The 21,469-nt window shown below is 45.9% G+C and overlaps 2 protein-coding genes across 7 annotated transcripts in view; one reads left to right on the forward strand and one right to left on the reverse strand.

The window, feature by feature from the left end:
* LOC130290458 (zinc finger protein 554-like) overlaps window positions 1–21,469 on the reverse strand; it is a 68,177-nt gene that overhangs the window by 16,325 nt on the left and 30,383 nt on the right. For 2 of the 6 annotated variants that reach the window (XM_056538111.1, XM_056538109.1), the window contains exons 2-4: window positions 16,580–16,620; window positions 2,715–2,814; window positions 553–612 (exon numbers count right to left, since the gene is read on the reverse strand). In XM_056538111.1, the coding sequence (XP_056394086.1) occupies window positions 553–612; window positions 2,715–2,798 (144 nt within the window). In that variant the 5' untranslated portion in view covers window positions 2,799–2,814; window positions 16,580–16,620. Of the gene's footprint in view, window positions 1–552; window positions 613–2,714; window positions 2,815–5,573; window positions 5,723–11,309; window positions 11,452–16,579; window positions 16,621–21,469 lie in introns of those variants that run through there. The other 4 variants (XM_056538108.1, XM_056538107.1, XM_056538110.1 and 1 more) reach the window with 4 other exon arrangements.
* The window catches only part of LOC130290457 (zinc finger protein 432-like), a 37,207-nt gene continuing 27,066 nt past the window's right edge, over window positions 11,329–21,469 (forward strand). Inside the window, exon 1 of the mRNA XM_056538106.1 lies at window positions 11,329–11,538. The gene's annotated coding sequence lies outside the window, so the exon portion shown is untranslated. The remainder of the gene's footprint in view (window positions 11,539–21,469) is intronic.

Here is a 21,469-nt window from a genome sequence, read left to right on the forward strand (position 1 = left end):
ATAGTGTGAACTTATCCTAAAGGGGTTGAGTGAGATTAGCAACACTCTAATCCAGTGTTTCCCAACCAGGGTGCCTCCAGATGTTGCAAAACTACAACTCCCAGCATGCCTGGACAGCCTTTGGTAGCCTATGGCAGTCCAGGCATGCTGGGAGTTGTAGTTTTGCAACATCTGGAGGCACCCTGGTTGGGAAACACTGCTGTAATCCATGGGCTGTTTCTGGTACTGCAGCTCATCCCAATTCAATTAAAATGTGCTATAGGAACACTCTTGTGTACAATGCAAGTTTAAAGATCCAGCCCCCACCAATTATAACGTCTAACCAGTCATTGAAATGTAAATAAATTTCCTTACACGATTCCTCCAGTCTGGACCACCTTGTTTTAGAACAAAGCTTTTCAAATTCTCAGGAAAAACTTAGTGACCCCCTCATTTCCTTAGCACCCAAGTGAGAGTCCTTGCAGTGACTCTCACTTGGGTGAAGATAGCAATAAAAGTGGCATTTTACGTGGGAATCATATACTAAACAGTTAGATCACCAGTGCAGCTCACCTCTCCAGTCAGAAGACTTGTAGTGCTGTGTGGGGAATTCTTCTTCATAACCACATATTCCTAGGGAGAAAAGGTATAGGTCAAATAGAGATGATTTGATGGATGAGACTACTTACCACCTACAGCAGTGTTTCCCATCCAGGGTGCCTCCAGCTGTTGCAAAACTACAACTCCCAGCATGCCCGGACAGCCAAAGGCTGTCCGGGCATGCTGGGAGTTGTAGTTTTGCAACAGCTGGAGGCACTCTGGTTGGAAAACATTGTCCTACACAGTAACACCAAAACATGAAACTTCTCAGGCTGCTTTATGACTTTATACAACGGCTGTGAATATTGCACCTTGAATTACTAATCCTGATATCATCAGAAAGCCAAGATTCTGAGCTTTAAAGGAGAAATGCGGCAGAAATCTTTTAAATGGGCACTGTCACCAACTTTATTTTTTGATATGTTGTAGTACTTATGTACTACAACATATCTCTAATATACTTTTATTATTTTTTTTTTCATTAAAAAGGTTTAATTTACATTTAAAAACCGGCCACTGAAAAAGGACTGATTTTGGAGTGGCAATCAGTCCTTTTTCAGTTAGGCTGCACTTGCTCCCTGCCTGTCAATCAGACAGGCGGGAGCGAGCACATTGGCTCCCCGGCCACTCCTCCCGCACATCGCCGCCGCTGCCTCGTTGCCGCCGATGTCCCTGCACGCCCGCTGCCGGACTCTGCAGTAACTGCAAGTGTAATGAGGGAACAGGGTATGCGGGGCGGGGGCGGGGGGGGGGGGGGGGGAGGAGGGAACGGGCTAGCAAAAAAAAAAAAATTTGGATGGTGGGAGCTACCCTTTAAGTTCCCTTGTGCCCAGGCTGCAAAAACAAAAAAAAAACAAACACACAACTATAACTCACCTTCCTACGTTCCCTTGTTGCTCCGGTATCAGCGTACTGTTCCTCTGCTGCTGATCGGCTCCGTGCTTCTTAGGGTGCATTCACACCACGTTTTTGCTATACAGTTCCCTTATGTGGTTTTTGATGAAAAACTGATTCCTTAAAACCGGACTAAAATGTATCAAAACGTGTGTACAAATTTCAACCCGTATACGGTTTGAAAAATGTTGTCCGGTTGCATCAGTTTTTTAAGAAAAAAACTTATATGTTTTTAACTTTTCACTCCATTTTGAATAAAGTTTCACTTGTTTGATTGGAATTCATAGAAAAAAAAAGTCAAAAACCGTATGGTGAAAACCTGATGGAACCGTACGCACATATGGTTCTGTACGGTTCCCATTGACTCCCATGTTTAAAAAAAAAAGTATACAGTTTAATACGGTTTTTCAACCGGACCAAAAAAACCTTGTAGACTACAGTTTTGGGTACAGGTAAAAAAAACAGACAAAACTGTATAAGACGCAAAACGGACTAAACCGGATGATGCGCTTGACATATGGTTTATGTTAAGTCAATGCATACGATTTTCTATACGGTTCTGTACGTTTTTTACCTTGAAACCGTATACGGGAACTGTATAACAAAAACGTGGTGCGCATGCAGCCTTAGGCTCGGAACAACACATTACGGATTCGGCCTAAGCTCCTGACATGACAGTGCACTCATCACCGCCGAGGTGTGACATCGCTGTGGCTGGCAATACGCTGACCGCAGTGTGACGTTCCGAGCCTAAGAAGCACGGAGCCGAGCAGCAGCAGAGGAACGGGACGCCGATACCGGAGCAACGGGGGAACATAAAACATATAGTTTATTTTTGCAGCCCGGGCACAGGGGAACTTAAAAGATCTCTGCCGCCTTTCTCCTTTAATTTCTTTGAAAGCTCAGAAGATGCCAGAGTTAGCACTCCGGTCTCTTTGGTGCTCCCATACAGAATGAATGGAACCCATACCGACCTCAGCCCTCGCAGAGAGCCGGGGCCCGTTTATGAGATCATGGGGCATCCCAGTGGTTGGACTCCCTGCAATCTGACACTTATCCACTATCCTGTGAATAGGGGGTAAGTTACTTTTCGCTGCAGTTCTCCTTTAGTGCCGTTCGTTTCCCCACTAGAATTCAGGAGAATCCACAGCAAAACTTCATCTTGATACAAGATCCAAAATATTGTATCTTATATGGAAAGTTTCATGTCTGTCTATGGTCATACGAGAACCTCCACTCACCTCCCCAGTCAGCAAATAGATGATCCCCAGGGCGTGATTCAGAATCTTCTCGGTCAACTTCTTCTTGTTCATTTTGTTAATCATCACGAGGACAGGACAACTGTGAAGAAGAACACAATGGTAATCTGGGGTCTTCCTTCGCTTTGACTCAACTGAACTACAGGTACATGCCCTTATCTCCCGTGTGGACTACTGCATCATCCTCCTCTGTGGTCTCCTATGAAACACTCTTGTTCCCTCCAATCCATCCTTAAAGGGGTACTCCGGCCCCAAGACATCTTATCCCCTATCCAAAGGATAGGGGATAAGATGTCTGATCGCGGGGGTCCCACCACTGGGGACTCCCCCAATCTAGCATGCAGCACCCACCTGTAAGCACATCACGCCCCACCCCCTCAATGCAAGTCTATGGGAGGCCGTCATGCCCCCTCCCATGGACTTGCATTGAGGGGCGGGTGTGACATCACACAGGGGCGGAGTCGTGACGTCACGATACTCTGTTCCAGTGGTCGGGAGGCATAACACAGAGCCTCCAGTGCTTCCTGTAGTGTTTACAGGTGGGTACTGCATGCTATAATGCGGGGGTCCCCAGCGATCAGGCATCTTATCCCCTATCCTTTGGATAGGGGATAAGATGTCTAGGGGCCGGAGTACCCCTTTAACTCTGCTGCCTGACTAATCTACTTCTTGCCTTGCTTCTCCCCTCTACCAATCCTTTTTACTGGCTACCCACTGCCCATTGAATTCAATTTAAACTGAGGAGGAGGAAAATTAGATTAAAAAATAAAAAAAAATGTTTTCAAATCAACTGGTGCCAGAAAGTTACACACATGTGTAAATGACTTCTTTAAAAAAAAAAAAAAAACTTAATCCTTCCAGTACTTATCAGCTGCTGTATGCTCCCAAGGAAGTGGGTAGTTCTTTCCAGTCTGACCCACAGTGCTCTCTGATGCCATCTCTGTCTGTGTCAGGAACTGTCTAGTGCAGGAGCAAATCTCCATAGCAAACCTGTGCTGCTCTGGACAGTTCCTGACAAGGACAGAGGATCCTGCTGCTTTGTGCATACTGCGGAATTTCACCGACAGAATGGATGGCTGCCCCAAAGAATTAACATTTTCATTTGCTTGGCTGAATTCCGCCGGACAGTATTGGCGCCTATGAGACACAGTCCACGCGGTCCTACCCCCAAAGATTTCAAGCAGAATTCCATCAGCTGAACGTCTGCAATGTGGGCGATCCCAAAGGCTAGGTTTAAAGGGGTATTCCAGGAAAAACCTTTTTTTTTTATATATCAACTGGCTCCAGAAAGTTAAACAGATTTGTAAATTACTTCTATTAAAAAATCTTTATCCTTTCAATAATTATGAGCTGCTGAAGTTGAGTTGTTCTTTTCTGTCTGACAACAGTGCTCTCTGCTGACATCTCTGCTTGTCTCGGGAACTGCACAGAGTAGAAGAGGTTTGCTATGGGGATTTGCTTCTACTCTGGACAGTTCCCGAGACAGGCGTCATCAGAGAGCACTTAGACTGAAAAGAACAACTCAACTTCAGCAGCTCATCAGTACTGAACGGTTTAAGATTTGTTTTATAGATGTAATTTACAAATCTAAATACAAAAAAGAGCACATACATGCACTCACCGCAAAACAGAGACAATCAAGCCTGGAGGTCCGGTGGCAAAGACGGGGTGCTGGGTCTCGCCATCGGCGCTGGTATGTGGCGCTCGGAGGCTACGCCGGCTGTTTCGCAGATGCATGCTTCCGGCTTAGAGGCCACATACCAGCACCGATGCTGAGACTTGGCACCCCGTCTTCGCCACCGGACCTCCAGGCTTGATTGTCTCTGCTTTGCGGTGAGTGCACGTATGTGCTCTTTTTGTATTTACGTTGTATACTTCACACTGTCATATGTGCACCCCGCAGGAGACTGACAGAGGTCGCCAAGGACCGCTTTGCTTATATTAGGTAATATTGCTCTTAAAGGGGTACTCCGCCCCTAGACATCTTATCCCCTATCCAAAGGATAGGGGATAAGATGTCAGATCGCCGCGGTCCCGCTGCTGAGGACCCCCGGGATCCCCGCTGCGGCACCCCGCTCTCATTACAGCACAGAGCGAGTTCGCTCTGCACGTAATGAAAGGCAGTACAGGGGCCGGAGCATCGTTACTTCACTGCTCCGCCCCTCGTGACATCACGGCCCGCCCCTTTCAATACAAGTCTATGGGAGGGGGCATGGCGGTCGTCACGCCCCCTCCCATAGACTTGCATTAAGGGGACGGGCTGTGATGTCACGAGGGGCGGAGCCATGACGTCACGCTGCTCCGTCCCCCGTATCACCCGTCATTACGCACAGAGCGAACTCGCTCTGTGCTGTAATGAGAGCGGGGTGCCTCAGCGGGGTCCCCAGCAGCGGGACCGCGGCGATCAGACATCTTATCCCCTATCCTTTGGATAGGGGATAAGATGTCTAGGGGCGGAATACCCCTTTAAGAGTGCTCTCCCCTTTTTCTGTTGCTTTTGTGGATGTTCTAATTTACAAATCTGTTTAACTTTCTAGAGCCAGTTGAGATATATATATATATATATAAAGTTTTTCCCGGATAACCCCTTTAAGCTGCGTTTTAGCTGTATGTCAGAGGTATGTTTTTTTTTCTGCAAGATGTCAACATATACTGTAGTGGTCTTCAACCTGCGGACCTCCAGATGTTGCAAAACTACAACTCCCAGCATGCCCGGACAGCTGGGAGTTGTATCCACTACTGTAGCGGATAACAGAAGACACCATTAAAATGAATGGCACCCGCCACTCTTTATTACAGTATACAGCTGCATCTCATTTTCAGCAGGGTGCTGATGGATACCTCTGGCGGACTGCTAAAAATTCAGAGTGTAGCCTCAGAGGGTATTGTGACTTTCTGAAACATTTCTGGATACGGGAGTGCGTGCTGCATCTCTGATGCTCCCTCTAATATGCTTAGAAAAAGTGACACGTCCATTATTATGCGATAGTGAATATGCTCGTTCCGAAAAATACATTGGGGGAGATTTATCAAAACCTGTGCAAAGGAAAAGTTGTCCAGTTGCCCATAGCAACCAATCAGATCGCTTCTTTCATTTTTAACAAGGCCTCTGCAAAATGAAAGAAGCGATCTGATTGGTTGCTATGGGCAACTGGGCAACTTTTCCTTTGCACAGGTTTCGATAAATCTCCTCCATTCAGTGTGAACTGCTAAACATATTTCCAATGAAAAAGAATGGGTGCACTAACTTTGTGCCGTACATACCTAAACACTATGGGGGAGATTTATCAAAACCTGTGCAGAGGAAAAGTTGCCCAGTTGCCCATAGCAACCAATCAGATCGCTTCTTTCATTTTTCACAGCCCTCTAAAAAAAATAAAACAGGCAATCTGATTGGTTGCTATGGGCAACTGCACCACTCTTCCTCCACACAGGTTTTGATAAATCTCACTATGAGGCTAGGGTTCCACTGAGGGGTCTTTTCCGTTTGTTTTTTTATTTTTTTATTTCCCGAAAAACATGCAACAAAATACTGTCACTTTGCACTCCCAAGATGCAGTTTTTGTGAAATATTATTATTTTTTTTTTAATAGTGGGTTTTAGTCTCGGCGTTTTTGGTTTAAATGGTTTTTATTGTTTTTTGAGAAAATTTTTACAAGAAATGTTGGCCAAAAAAATAAATAAATAAATAAAAATGCGGCCAAAAGAACATTACATAACAATGTATCATATTAGTCTTGGTGTTTTTATCATGACAAGTCATGTGATTCTTTCATCATGTGACTTGAGGAAATCCTCAAGTCACATGATGAAAGAATCACATGACTTGGAAAAAAACTATTGGGGAAAAAAAAAAATATATATGTTTTTAGCTTCCATTAACTTCTATGGGAGTGAAATACCAAGATTTCAGCCAAAAAATATATACCGTATATACTCGAGTATAAGCCGAGTTTTTCAGCACGATTTTTCGTGCTGAAAATGCCCCCCTCGGCTTATACTCGAGTGAACTCTCCGCCTGTCAATCCCTTCTCAGTGGTCTTCATTCAACCTGTGGACCTCAAGATGTTGCAAAACTACAACTCCCAGCATGCCCGGACAGCCATCGGCTGTCCGGGCATGCTGGGAGTTGTAGTTTTGAAACATCTGGAGGTCCGCAGGTTGAAGACCACTGTGGCCTTCGTCATCATCCAGACCCCCCCTTGACGTTGCGTTGCCTTGACGACGATGCACAGGGATGTCCGTGAGCAGCAGACGTACCTGCGCATGAACGTCCCTGTGCGTCATAGTCAAGGCTACGTCACTAGGCAGGCCCTGAGCGGAGAAGAGGCCCCCCCGGTGAAGATGGACAGTCCGGAGAGACTAACCCTCCCCACCGGACGGTCCCTGCAGCATAGATGGCCTGGACCAGCTCACCCTTCCTTCCCACCGAGGGGAGGGGAGTAGAAAACTAAATGGGGGGGGGGGGTCTGCTTGATGACGAAGGGCACAGTGGTCTTCAACCTGCGGACCTCCAGATGTTTCATGTTTCATGTCCGGGCATGTTGGGAGTTGTAGTTTTACAACATCTGGAGGTCCGCAGGTTGAAGACCACTGGGATTGACAGGCAGTGATGATGAAGCGGGGGGGGAGGTGATGACGAGGGGGATGATGACGGGGTGATGATGATGAGTGTTAATGACAGGGGGGATGATGACATGGGGGGGATGATGTATTTCCCCCCTAGGCTTATATTCGAGTCAATAACTTTTCCTGGGTTTTTGGGGTGAAATTAGGGGCCTCGGCTTATATTCGGGTCGGCTTATACTCGAGTATATACGGTATATAATAAATAAATAAATACCACAGTCTTAAAGGGTACTTCACTGGAAAACATTTTTTTTTTTTTTATCAACTGATGCCAGAAAGTTAAACAGATTTGTAAATTACTTCTATTAAAAAATCTTAATCCTTTCAGTACTTATGAGCTTCTGAAGTTAAGGTTGTTCTTTTCTGTCTAAGTAATCTCTGATGACACGAGTCTAGGGAACCACCCAGTTTAGAAGCAAATTCCCATAGCAAACCTCTTATAAACTGGGTGGTTCCCGAGACACGTGTCATCAGAGAGCACTTAGACAGAAAAGAACAACCTAAACTTCAGAAGCTCATAAGTACTGAATGGATTAAGATTTTTTAATAGAAGTAATTTACAAATCTGTTTAACTTTCTGGAGCCAGTTGATATATAAAAAAAAAAGTTTTTTTCCGGGATAACCCCTTTAATCCTTCCAGTACTTATCAGCTGCTGTTATGATCCACAGGAAGTTCTTTTATTTTTGAATGTCCTTTCTGCCTGACCACAGTGCTCTCTACTAACAACTCTGTCCATTTTAGGAACTGTCCAGAGTAGGAGCAAATCCCCATAGAAAACCTATCCTGCTCTGGACAGTTCCTGACATGGACAGAGGTGTCAGTAGAGAGCACTGTGGTCAGGTAAATGTCAAACGGGCTCGGTGTTTTTATAATCCCCTATATTGTCTTTCATCTAACATCATGCGGCAGTGCTTTTTAATGATGCCGGCTTTTGTCTATATATATATATATATATATATATATATATATATATATATATATATATATAGTGACCGGCCTGCCTATTAAAGTGTGTGAGCTTTTCACAAATGTATAGTGACGCGTGCCACGTGATGAATGTTGTGCAACAACTGGGAAAGCCGCACACTTGCATTGCGCAAAAAAAAAAAAAAAAAAAAAAAAAAAAAAAAAAAAAACGGATGACATTGAAGTCTCATCCGCTTTTCATAGACTTCAATGTTACATTTACTGTATCCGTGTTTCTTCCTTTTTTTTGACGGAAGAAATAAATACTGCATGTGCCGTTTTTTCTGCCGGAAATGAGTGCAGACTGGTAGAAATGGATGTAAACGGATTGTAAAAAAATATCCCATTGACACGAATGGGACTTTTAAAAAAACGTTTTTAATCAGTTTACAGCCTGCAAGAAGGGAACCAAAATGGGGCTAAAAAAAACGGAGACAGACGGCCGTGTGAACGCACCCTTAACCCCTTAACCACTAACTCCTAGACTACCAAAAAGGCAGCCCAAAAAAAACCCCTTTTTTTCCCATATATCAAAAAAGTGAGATTAAAAGTGCAATCTTTATTGTATTAGGTTCGCACTTAATAGTGTTTTAAAATATAGAGCACCATGTCGTCCTACTTCTTTGAAAATATATATATATATATATATATATAAATAGACCATCCGGTCTAATGAATTGAATGCACACTGAAGCGAAGACGGGGTGCCTGCAGAACACCTACATTCAGCGCTATTGTAGGACAATGGAGCTCAAAGTTAAAAGCTTAACATGGCCCCCCTTGAGCTCCATTGTCCTACAATAGCGCTGAATGTAGGTGTTCTGCAGGCACCCCGTCTTCGCTTCAGTGTGCATTCAATTCATTAGACCGGATGGTCTATTTATATATATATATATATATATATTTTCAAAGAAGTAGGACGACATGGTGCTCTATATTTTAAAACACTATTAAGTGCGAACCTAATACAATAAAGATTGCACTTTTAATCTCACTTTTTTGATATATGGGAAAAAAAGGTTTTTTTTGGGCTGCCTTTTTGGTAGTCTAGGAGTTAGTGGTCAAATTCCACCCTCCATATATTGGTCTCAACTAGATATGCTTAACCCCTTAACAACGCAGGACGTATATTTACGTCCTGCGTCGGCTCCCGCGATATGAAGCGGGATCGCGCCGCGATCCTGCATCATATCGCGTCGGTCCCGGCGCTCATCAACGGCCGGGACCCGCGGCTAATACCACACATCGCCGATCGCGGCGATGTGCGTTATTAACCCTTTAGAAGCGCCGCTTCTAAAGTGGAACTGAAAGTGACCCGGCTGCTCAGTCGGGCTGTTCGGGACCGCCGTGATGAAATCGCGGCGTCCCGAACAGCTGACCGGACACCGGGAGGGACCTTACCTGCCTCCTCTGTGTCCGATCGACGAATGACTGCTCCGTGCCTGAGATCCAGGCATGAGCAGTCAGGCGCCGATAACACTGATCACAGGCGTATTAATACACGCCTGTGATCTGTGTAAGAGATCAGTGTGTGCAGTGTTATAGGTCCCTATGGGACCTATAACACTGCAAAAAAAATGTAAAAAAAGTGTTAATAAAGGTCATTTAACCCCTTCCCTAATAAAAGTTTGAATCACCCCCCTTTTCCCATGAAAAAAAATAAAACTGTAAAAAAATAAAATAAATAAACATATGTGGTATCGCCGCGTGTGTAAATGTCCGAACTATAAAAATATATCATTAATTAAACCGCACGGTTAATGGCGTACGCGCAAAAAAATTCCAAAGTCCAAAAAAGCATATTTTGGTCACTTTTTATACCAAAAAAATTTGTAAAAAGTGATCAAAAAGTCCGATCAAAACAAAAATCATACCGATAAAAACTTCAGATCACGGCGCAAAAAATGAGTCCTCATACCGCCCTGTACATGGAAAAATAAAAAAGTTATAGGGGTCAGAAGATTAAATTTTTAAACGTATAAATTTTCCTGCATGTAGTTATGATTTTTTCCAGAAGTGCGACAAAATCAAACCTATATAAGTAGGGGATCATTTTAACCGTATGGACCTACAGAATAATGATAAGGTGTAATTTTTACCGAAATATGCACTGCGTAGAAACGGAAGCCCCCAAAAGTTACAAAATGAAATATTTTTTTCTATTTTGTCGCACAATGATTTTTGTTTCCGTTTCGCCATGCATTTTTGGGTAAAATGACTAATGTCACTGTAAAGTAGAATTGGTGACGCAAAAAATAAGCCATCATATGGATTTTTAGGTGGAAAATTGAAAGAGTTATGATTTTTAAAAGGTAAGGAGGAAAAAACGAAAGTGCAAAAACGGAAAAACCCTGAGTCCTTAAGGGGTTAAAGAGAACCCCCCCAAATAATGAGATTGCTCTTCTGCACAGTCTCTAGGCCAGTGTTTCACAAACAGGATGCCTCCAGCTGTTGCAAAACTACAACCTTCGGCTGCCCGGGCATGCTGGGAGTTGTAGTTTTGCAACACCCTGGATGGGAAACGCTGATTTGCTCAACATACCACACCTCGGGGTGCCTCCCAATAAAGTCAGGGTTACAGAATGCACCCACAGGCGTCTATGTGCCCAGTACACACATAATGTAATAGGGTTGTAAACATGGGCCATAATGTTATACAGACTATATCAGTGTTTCCCAACCAGGGTGCCTCCAGCTGTTGCAAAACTACAATTCCGAGCATGCTGAGAGTTGTAGTTTTGCAACAGCTGGAGGCACCCTGGTTGGGAAACACTGGACTATATACAAGAAGATGCTGTCCTGTACCTCCCACAATACACCTCACCCCAACCTCAGCTGACAGAGCATGCTGGCACCTGTAGTCCCCCCCCCTCCCCCCCCAGGTCCTAGGAACTAAACTGAGACACTGTAACAGAACAGTCCCACAGTGAAGTAACAGAAGACAAGGACATGCACACAAGGTAGTAGAAAGTAGAAATACCTCTCAGGACTCACTCACGTTGTGTTTAGAGGAAGTGGAGTTTGGTAGGAGGAGGGGTAAGCAAGGCAGGAGATCTACACCAAGTGCATTGTGGGGTTTGTTGTTTTTTTTTAGTTTCTTTAGAGTTACACTACAGTTCCCAGAGTGCAGTTCGGAAAGAGAGGGCAGCGTGACCGGAGGCAGCCAATCAGGAGAGAGTGCTGTGAGGCTTATTAGAACGACGGTAGCGGTGAACGGAGGCTGCGCGGCTGTATAGTATGTCGGGGGCCTTCAGGTGGCGCTGTGTTTATACAGGAGGAGATTTAGTTAAAGGACACGTGACGCAGTTGCCCATAGCAACCTGTCAGGGACCGTGAAAAAAAGAGAGAATTGGTTGCTATGAGGAACTTTTCTTAGGGTCAGTTCACACTTCGTTATTTTGCTGCAGATTTTGCTGCCCATTGAGGGAGATTTATCAAAACCTATCTAGAGGGGAAGTTGCCCATAGCAACCAATCAGTTTGCTTCTTTCATTTTTAACAAGGCCTCTGCAAAATGAAAGAAGCAATCTGATTGGTTGCTATGGGAAACTGGTCAACTTTTTCTTTGCACAGGTTTTGATAAATCTCCCTTATTGACTTTAATGTATAGCAAAATCTGCTGCAACAATTATAAGGACGTGGGAAGTAACCCTTAGCCTAAATTTACACTTGATTCTTTTTTATTTTTTTGCGTTTTTTTTTAACTCCTTAAGGACTCAGCCCATTTTTGCAATTCTGATCACTGTCACTTCATGCATTAACCCCTTAAGGACGCAACGTTTTTCCATTTTTGCATTTTTATTTTTTCCTCATCACCTTCTAAAAATCATAACACTTTCAATTTTGCACATAAAATTCCATATGATGGCTTAATTTTTGCGCCACCAATTCTACTTTGCAGTGACATTAGTCATTTTACCAAAAAAATCCACAGCGAAACGGAAAAAAAAAAATCATTGTGCGACAAAATTGAAGAAAAAATGCCATTTTGTAAATTTTGGGGGCTTCCGTTTCTATGCAGTCCATATTTCGGTACAAATGACACCTTATCTTTATTCTGTAGGTCCATACGGATAAAATGATACCCTACTTAAATAGGTTAGATATTGTCGTACTCCTGGAAAAAATCATAATTACATGCAGGAAAAGTTATACGTTAAAAATTCTCATCTTCTGACCCCTATAATATATTTTTCCGCGTACAGGGCGGTATGAGGACTAATTTTTTGCACCGTGTTCTGAAATTTTTATCGGTACCATTTTTTGTATTGATCGGACGTTTTGATCGCTTTTTATTCATTTTTCATGATATAAAATGTGACCAAAAATACGCTATTTTGGACTTTGAAATGTATTTGCATGTACGCTATTGACCGTGCAGTTTAATAAATTATATATTTTTATAGTTTGGACATTTCTGCACGCAGCAATACCACATATGTTTATTTTTATTTACACAGTTTTTTTTTATGGGAAAAGGGGGGATTCAAACTTTTATTAGGAAAGGGGTTAAATGACCTTTATTAACTTTTTTTTTTTCACTTTTTTTTGCAGTGTCATAGCTCCTATAGGGGGCTATAACACTGCACACACTGATCTTTTACACTGATCCCTGCAAAGCCATAGCTTTGCATGGATCAGCGTTAAAGGGGGTTGATTGCTCAAGCCTGTAGCTCAGGCTTGGAGCAATCAAACGCCAATCGGACATGACGGAGCATCCTAGCTGATCGGGACATCGCTTCCGGGAAGCTTTTACTTTCGTTTTAGATGCGGTGATCAACTTTGATCGCCGCGTCTAAAGGGATAATAGGGCGCGGTACAACGATCAGTGCCGCACTCTATTAGCCCAGGGTCCCGGCTATCATAAGCTGCCGGGACAGACCCAGTATGATGCAGGGTCACGGCGTGACCCCGTTTTAAATACCGGGACCTGGGCGCAGGGCGTACAGGTACACCCTGCATCCTTAAGAGGTTAAAGGAGTAGTCCAGTGCTGAAAAACTTATCCCCTACAGGAGATCACGGGGGGCCCCAGCAGTCGGACCCCCCGCGATCTGAAACATATCCCCTATCCTTAGGATAGGGGATATGTATTTCAGCACTGGATATCTCCTTTAATAACTCTGAGATGCTTTTACCTTTTATTCTGATTCCGAGATAGTTTTTTTCATGACGTATACTACTTTATCATAGTTGGTAAATTTCCGTCGTTACTTGCATCCTTTCTTGTTGAAAAATCCCAAAATTTCATGAAAATTTAGCATTTTTCTAACTTTGAAACTTTCTGCTTGTATGGAAAATTGACATTCCAAATAAATTATATATTGATTCACAAATACTTTGGGGAAGATTTATCAAAACCTGTGCAAAGCAAAAGTTGCCCAGTTGCCCATAGCAACCAATCAGATCGCCGCTTTCATTTTGCAGAAGTCTTGTTAAAAATGAAAGAAGTGATCTGATTGGTTGCTATGGGCAACTGCACCACTCTTCCTCTGCACAGTTTTTGATAAATATCCCTCAATATGTCTACTTTATGTTGACATCATAAATTTGACATTTTTTTTTACTTTTTGAAGCCATAAGAGGGCTTCAAAGTATAGCAGCAATTTTCTAAATTTTCATGAAAAAGTCAAAATCTGAATTTTTCAGGGACCATTTAAGTTTGAAGTGGATTTGAGGGGCCTTTCTGTGAGAAATACCCCATAAATTACCCCATTACGGAAACTTCACCCCTCAAAGTATGCAAAATGACATTCAGAAAGTTTGTTAACCCTTTAGGTGTTTCACAGAAATAGCAGCAAAATGAAGGCGAAAATTCAAAATCTTCATTTTTTACTCTCGCATGTTCTTGTAGAACCATTTTTGGAATTTTTACAAGGGGTAAAAGGAGAGAAATCCCCCCCAAAATTACATCTTTCATTTTCACGGACCACTGTTACAAAAATCTGTCAGACACCTGTGGGGCGTAAATGCTCACTGCACCCCTTATTACATTACATGAGGGGTGTAGTTTCCAAAATGGGGTCACGTGTGTGTGTGTGTGTGTGGGGGGGGGCATTGTTCTGGCACTATGGGGGCTTTGTGAACACACAACTTTAACAAAAATTCGTCAAACACCTGTGGGGTGTTAAGGTTCACTATACCCCTTGTTACGTTCCGTGATGGGTGTAGTTTCCAAAAAAAAAAAAACTGTGCAAATCACAGATTTAAGCCTCAAATGTACATGGCGCTCTCACTCCGGAGCTATGTTGTGTAACAGTGTAAGGGGGTGTAAATGTAGTGTTTTATTTTGTGTAGTGTTTTTTAGGGTACATTCATATGGGCGGGTTTACAGTGAGTTTCCCGCTAGGAGTTTGAGCTGCGGCTGAAAATTTGCCACAGCTCAAACTTGAAACAGTTAACTCACTGTAAACCCCCGCCTGTGTACACTGACAGCCCGTGCATGCTGGGAGTTGTAGTTTTGCAACAGCTGGAGGCACACTGGTTGGAAAACATTGAGTTAGGTTTTGTTACCTAACTCAGTATTTTCCATCCAATGTGCCTCCAGCTGTTGCAAAACTACAACTCCCAGCATGTACTGATCCCCAAAGGGCATGCTGGGAGATGTATTTATGCAACAGCTGGAGGCACGCAACTACAACTCTCAGCATGCCGAAACAGCCGTTTGCTGTTTGAGCATGCTGGGAGTTGTAGTTTTGCAAGATTTAGAGGGCCACGGTTTAGAGACCACCACACAGTGATCTCCAAACTGTGGCCCTCCAGATGTTGCAAAACTACAAATCCCAGCATGTTTAGACAGCAAACTGCTGTGTGGGCATGCTGAGAGTTGTAGTTTTGCAAGATCTAGAGGGCTACAGTTTAGAGACCACTGTACAGTGGTCTCCAAACTGTGGTCCTCCAGATGTTTGAGGCCACTAACCGGATCACCGCCGCTTCCCAGATCACTCTGCCTGCCTGTTTTCTGACATTGCACGCCTGGATCGCCGCTGCCTGGAGTGGATCGCCGCCGGACCTACACCCGGTAACTGCCGCCACCCGCTGCTCCTACGTTCCCCTGCTATGCCCAGACACCGATCTGCCACTGGTCGGTCGCTTCTGACTGACCAATAGCAGGGATTGGAGGGGTGGCACCCCTGCCACCTCACACCTATCCCTTCAGGGGGATTGGGGCTGTCTTGGAGGGGGGTCAGGACCCCCCCCCGCCCGGGGTCAGGACCCCCCCCGCCCCCCCCGGCTTTGGCACGGGATGCTTGCTGAATGATTTCAGCAGGCATCCAGGTACGGTTCCTGATGCTCGCCCTGCGTTCCCAAGTGGTTAATAGAAGAAAAAAAAAAGACACCACAAAAACTGTTCTGTTATGTTGCACTCCCAAAATGCTATTTTTTTGTTATTTCAAAAATAGTATTGGTAAAGGCATTTTTTTTCCGTTGGCATTTTTCCCCCCTCTGTTTTTCTTATGACAAGTCATGTGATTCTTTCATGTGATTTCTACTGAATTTCTATTGAAGAAATTGGAAAAACAAAACCCCAGAAAAAACACCAATGCTAAACCCACATGGTGTTTTTCTTGCTCCCATAGACCAGGGGTCTGCAACCTTTAAAGGAAACTCGACTACACGTCATTCTAGCTGGGCGGAGCGGCCGCCCGGCTCATGAATATTCATGAACTTATCCTCCTGGTCTAACTCTTTCTCGGTCTGGTGTGGAGGGCCGCGCATGCGCCGCGTTCCGTACACCCGGAAGCGGCGTTCTGCCCCCGGCTTCACTCAAGTTGCGGCCCTATACAAGTAAGAAGACGGGCTGCATAAGTGAAAAGCCGGGGGTGGGAGGAAGGGAGGGACGGAGGGTGTATTTATTCACAAACAGACCGAGAAAGAAGAATTAGACCAGGAGGAGAAGTTCATGAATATTCATGAGCCGGGCGGAAGCTCCGCCCAGCTAGAATGACGTGTGGCCGAGTCCCAGATGATAACACCTCCCACTGAGTCCCAAGCCAGGGAATAACAGAAAACTAAAAATATAGATATCTTAAGAAGCGCTGAACCATTTTTAACCAGGTAAGGAGCGTTTTAATCAGGATCACCCGCATTACAAACCTGTGTAACAGGTTTAGTGCGGGTGATTCTGATGACAGATTTCCTTTAAGACAAAAAGAGCCACTTGGACCCGTTTCCGAAGAAAAAAAAAACTGTGAGCCGCAAAACCATTGCGACATTTAAAACAAATATAACACTGCATATATTGTTTCTTACCTTAATGCTATATATACAGGATCATGCAGTCAGCTGTCAATCTGAAGAAAAAAAGGACTTTCACTTAACAATGTAAAATATATTTTTGCTGGTGTGGGCTTTTTTTGGGCCCAGGCCTGGGGTGGGCTGGGGAGAGGGGGGTTAATGCACTGGGGAGAGGGGGGTTAATGCTGCCGCGGGGAGAGGGGTTAACGCTACCGCTGCCATGGGGTGAGGGGTAACTTAACCCCTCACCCCATGGCAGCGGCAGCGTTAACCCCTCACCCTGCGGCAGCATTAACGCTGCTGCGGGGTGAGGGGTTAACGCCCCGCTGTCAAGTGAGTAATGTACTTTACATACTCACCAGCTCCTCGCGTGGCGTCTTCCTCTCCCTGCGGCGCTCCTCGACTGAGGCGCAGGCCGGCGACGTCACTGTCATGTGACGTTACATTGTCACATGACAGTGAGGATCCGCGCGGCCCCGGAAGAAGAGACTCCGCTCCGATGGCACCAGGGCAGGTAAGTAAACCGACGACGCAGTGACGGTGGCTCACAGGCTCAGATCATTCCGGGACACTGCATTGTCCCGGAATGAGGGTGACCGGGACCCGGGACAGACTCGCGGAGCCGCGGCAAAGGAGTAAAAGAGCCGCGGGTTGCCGACCCCTGCCATAGACTATGGGAGAGAAAACGAAGATTGAGCCGAGGTAAGTGCTCTCAAATCACCCAAGTGCAAGTAAAACGTGCAAGTGTTCACACAAAAAAATGTGCACGAGGGTGCGGTCCATTGCATGCCCTTCTCCAACAGGAGAGAGGCCCCACAACAAACCAAACCCTTCGCCCCTGGGCCAAAAGGCACCTGCAAGGTTCCAGGTACGATGTCCCCTTTCGCCGAAGGACCGAAAAGTGTTCCCGGCAAACAACTAGGCGTTAACCAGGCTGCCACCAAGGCATTATATGTGAGGGGCGCATGATGGGGGCATTATATGTGAGGGGCGCATGATGGGGGCATTATATGTGAGGGGCGCATGATGGGGGCATTATATGTGAGGGGCGCATAATGGGGGCATTATATGTGAGGGGCGCATGATGGGGGCATAATATGTGAGGAGCGTATGATGGCATTATATGTGAGGGGCGCATAATGGGGGCATTATATATGAGGGGCGCATGATGGGGGCATTATATATGAGGGGTGCATGATGGGGGCATTATATGTGAGGGGCGCATGATGGGGGCATTATATGTGAGGGGCGCATGATGGGGGCATTATATGTGAGGGGTGCATGATGGGGGCATTATATGTGAGGGGCGCATGATGGGGGCATTATATGTGAGGGGCGCATAATGGGGGCATTATATGTGAGGAGCGCATGATGGGGGCATTATATATGAGGGGTGCATGATGGGGGCATTATATATGAGGGGTGCATGATGAGGGCATTATATGTGAGGGGCGCATGATGGGGGCATTATATATGAGGGGCACATGATGGGGCATTATATATGAGGGGTGCATGATGGGGGCATTATATGTGAGGGGCGCATGATGGGGGCATTTTATGTGAGGGGCGCATGATGGGGGCATTATATGTGAGGGGTGCATGATGGGGGCATTATATATGAGGGGCGCATGATGGGGGCATTATATGTGAGGGGTGCATAATGGGGGCATTATATGTGAGGAGTGCATGATGGGGGCATTATATATGAGGGGTGCATGATGGGGGCATTATATATGAGGGGTGCATGATGGGGGCATTATATGTGAGGGGCGCATGATGGGAGCATTATATGTGAGGGGCGCATGATGGAGGCATTTATATGTGAGGGGCGTATGATAGGGGCATTATATGTGAGGGGCGCATGATGGGGGCATTATATGTGAGGGGCACATGATGGGGGCATTATATGTGTGGGGTGCATGATGGGGGCATTATATGTGAGGAGCGTATGATGGGGGCATTATATGTGAGGGGCGCATGATGGGGGCATTATATGTGAGGGGCGCATGATGGGGGCATTATATGTGAGAAGCACATGATGGGGATCATTTTTTGTGAGGGGCGCATGATGGGGGCATTATATGTGAGGGGCGCATGATGGGGGCATTATATGTGAGAAGCACATGATGGGGGCATTATATGTGAGGGGCGCATGATGGGGGCATTATATGTGAGAAGCACATGATGGGGGCATTATATGTGAGGGGCGCATGATGGGGGCATTATATGTGAGGGGTGCATGATGAGGGCATTATATGGGAAGGGCGCATGATGGGGGCATTATATGTGAGGAGCGTATGATGGGGGCATTATATGTGAGGAGCGTATGATGGGGGCATTATATGTGAGGGGCGCATGATGGGGGCATTATATGTGAGAAGCACATGATGGGGGCATTATATGTGAGGGGCGCATGATGGGGGCATTATATGTGAGGGGCGCATGATGGGGGCATTATATATGAGGGGTGCGTGATGGGGGCATTATATATGAGGGGCGCATGATGGGGGCATTATATATGAGGGGCACATGATGCGGGCATTATATGTGAGGGGCGCATGATGGGGGGATTATATATGAGGGGAGCATGATGGGGGCATTATATATGAGGGGTGCATGATGGGGGCATTATATGTGAGGGGCGCATGATAGGGGCATAATATGTGAGGAGCGTATGATGGCATTATATGTGAGGGGCGCATAATGGGGACATTATATATGAGGGGCGCATGATGGGGGCATTATATATGAGGGGTGCATGATGGGGGCATTATATGTGAGGGGCTCATGATGGGGGCATTATATGTGAGGGGCGCATGATGGGGGCATTATATGTGAGGGGCGCATGATGGGGGCATTATATGTGAGGGGCTCATGATGGGGGCATTATATGTGAGGGGTTCATGATGGGGGCATTATATGTGAGGGGCGCATGATGGGGGCATTATTTGTGAGGGGCGCATGTTGGGGGCATTTTATGTAAGGGGCGCATGATGGGGGCATTTATATGTGAGGGGCATATGATGGGGGCATAATATGTGAGGAGCGTATGATGGCATTATATGTGAGGGGCGCATAATGGGGACATTATATATGAGGGGCGCATGATGGGGGCATTATATATGAGGGGTGCATGATGGGGGCATTATATGTGAGGGGCTCATGATGGGGGCATTACATGTGAGGGGTGCATGATGGGGGCATTATATGTGAGGGGCTCATGATGGGGGCATTATATGTGAGGGGTTCATGATGGGGGCATTATATGTGAGGGGCGCATGATGGGGGCATTATTTGTGAGGGGCGCATGTTGGGGGCATTTTATGTAAGGGGCGCATGATGGGGGCATTTATATGTGAGGGGCATATGATGGGGCATTATATGCGAGGGGCGCATGATGCGGCATTATATGTGAGGGGCGCATGATGGGGGCATTATATGTGAGGGGCGCATGATGGGGGCATTATATGTGAGGGGCGCATGATGGGGCATTATATGTGAGGGGCGCATGATGGGGGCATTATATGTGAGGGGCGCATGATGGGGGCATTATATGTGAGGGGCGCATGATGGGGGCATCATATGTGAGGGGCGCATGATGGGGGCATCATATGTGAGGGGCGCATGATGGGGGCATTATATGTGAGGGGCGCATGATGGGGCATTATATGTGAGGGGCATATGATGGGGTCATTATATGTGAGTGGCGCATAATGGGGGGGCATTATATGTGAGGAGCGCATGATGGGGGCATTATATGTGAGGGGCGCATGTTGGGGGCATTATATGTGAGGGGCGCATGATGGAGGCATTTATATGTGAGGGGCGTGTGATAGGGGCATTATATGCAAGGGGCGCATGATGGGGGCATTATATGTGAGGGGCACATGATGGGGGCATTATATGTGTGGGGTGCATGATGGGGGCATTATATGTGAGGAGCGTATGATGGGGGCATTATATGTCAGGGGCGCATGATGGGGGCATTATATGTGAGGAGCGTATGATGGGGGCATTATATGTGAGGGGCGCATGATGGGGGCATTATATGTGAGAAGCACATGATGGGGATCATTATATGTGAGGGGCGCATGATGGGGGCATTATATGTGAGGGGCGCATGATGGGGGCATTATATGTGAGAAGCACATGATGGGGGCATTATATGTGAGGGGCGCATGATGGGGGCATTATATGTGAGAAGCACAAGATGGGGGCATTATATGTGAGGGGCGCATGATGGGGGCATTATATGTGAGGGGCGCATGATGGGGGAATTATATGTGAGGAGCGTATGATGGGGGCATTATATGTGAGGAGCGTATGATGGGGGCATTATATGTGAGGGGCGCATGATGGGGGCATTATATGTGAGAAGCACATGATGGGAGAATTATATGTGAGGGGCGCATGATTGGGGCATTATATGTGAGGGGCGCATGATGGGGGTATTATATGTGAGGAGCGTATGATGGGGGCATTATATGTGAGGGGCGCATGATGGGGGCATTATATGTGAGAAGCACATGATGGGGATCATTATATGTGAGGGGCGCATTATGGGGGCATTATATGTGAGGGGCGCATGATGGGGGCATTATATATGAGGGGCGCATGATGGGAGCATTATATGTGAGGGGCGCATGATGGGGGCATTATATGTGAGGGGCGCATGATGGGGGCATTATATGTGAGGGGCCCATGATGGGGGCATTATATGCGAGGGGCGCATGATGGGGGCATTATATGTGAGGGGTGCATGATGGGGGCATTATATATGAGGGGCGCATGATGGGGGCATTATATGTGAGGGGTCCATGATGAGGGCATTATATATGAGGGGCGCATGATGGGGGCATTATATATGAGGGGCGCATGATGCGGGCATTATATGTGAGGGGCGCA

Source organism: Hyla sarda, chromosome 9 (genome assembly GCF_029499605.1).
Source record: "Hyla sarda isolate aHylSar1 chromosome 9, aHylSar1.hap1, whole genome shotgun sequence".
Lineage (NCBI taxonomy): Eukaryota > Metazoa > Chordata > Amphibia > Anura > Hylidae > Hyla > Hyla sarda.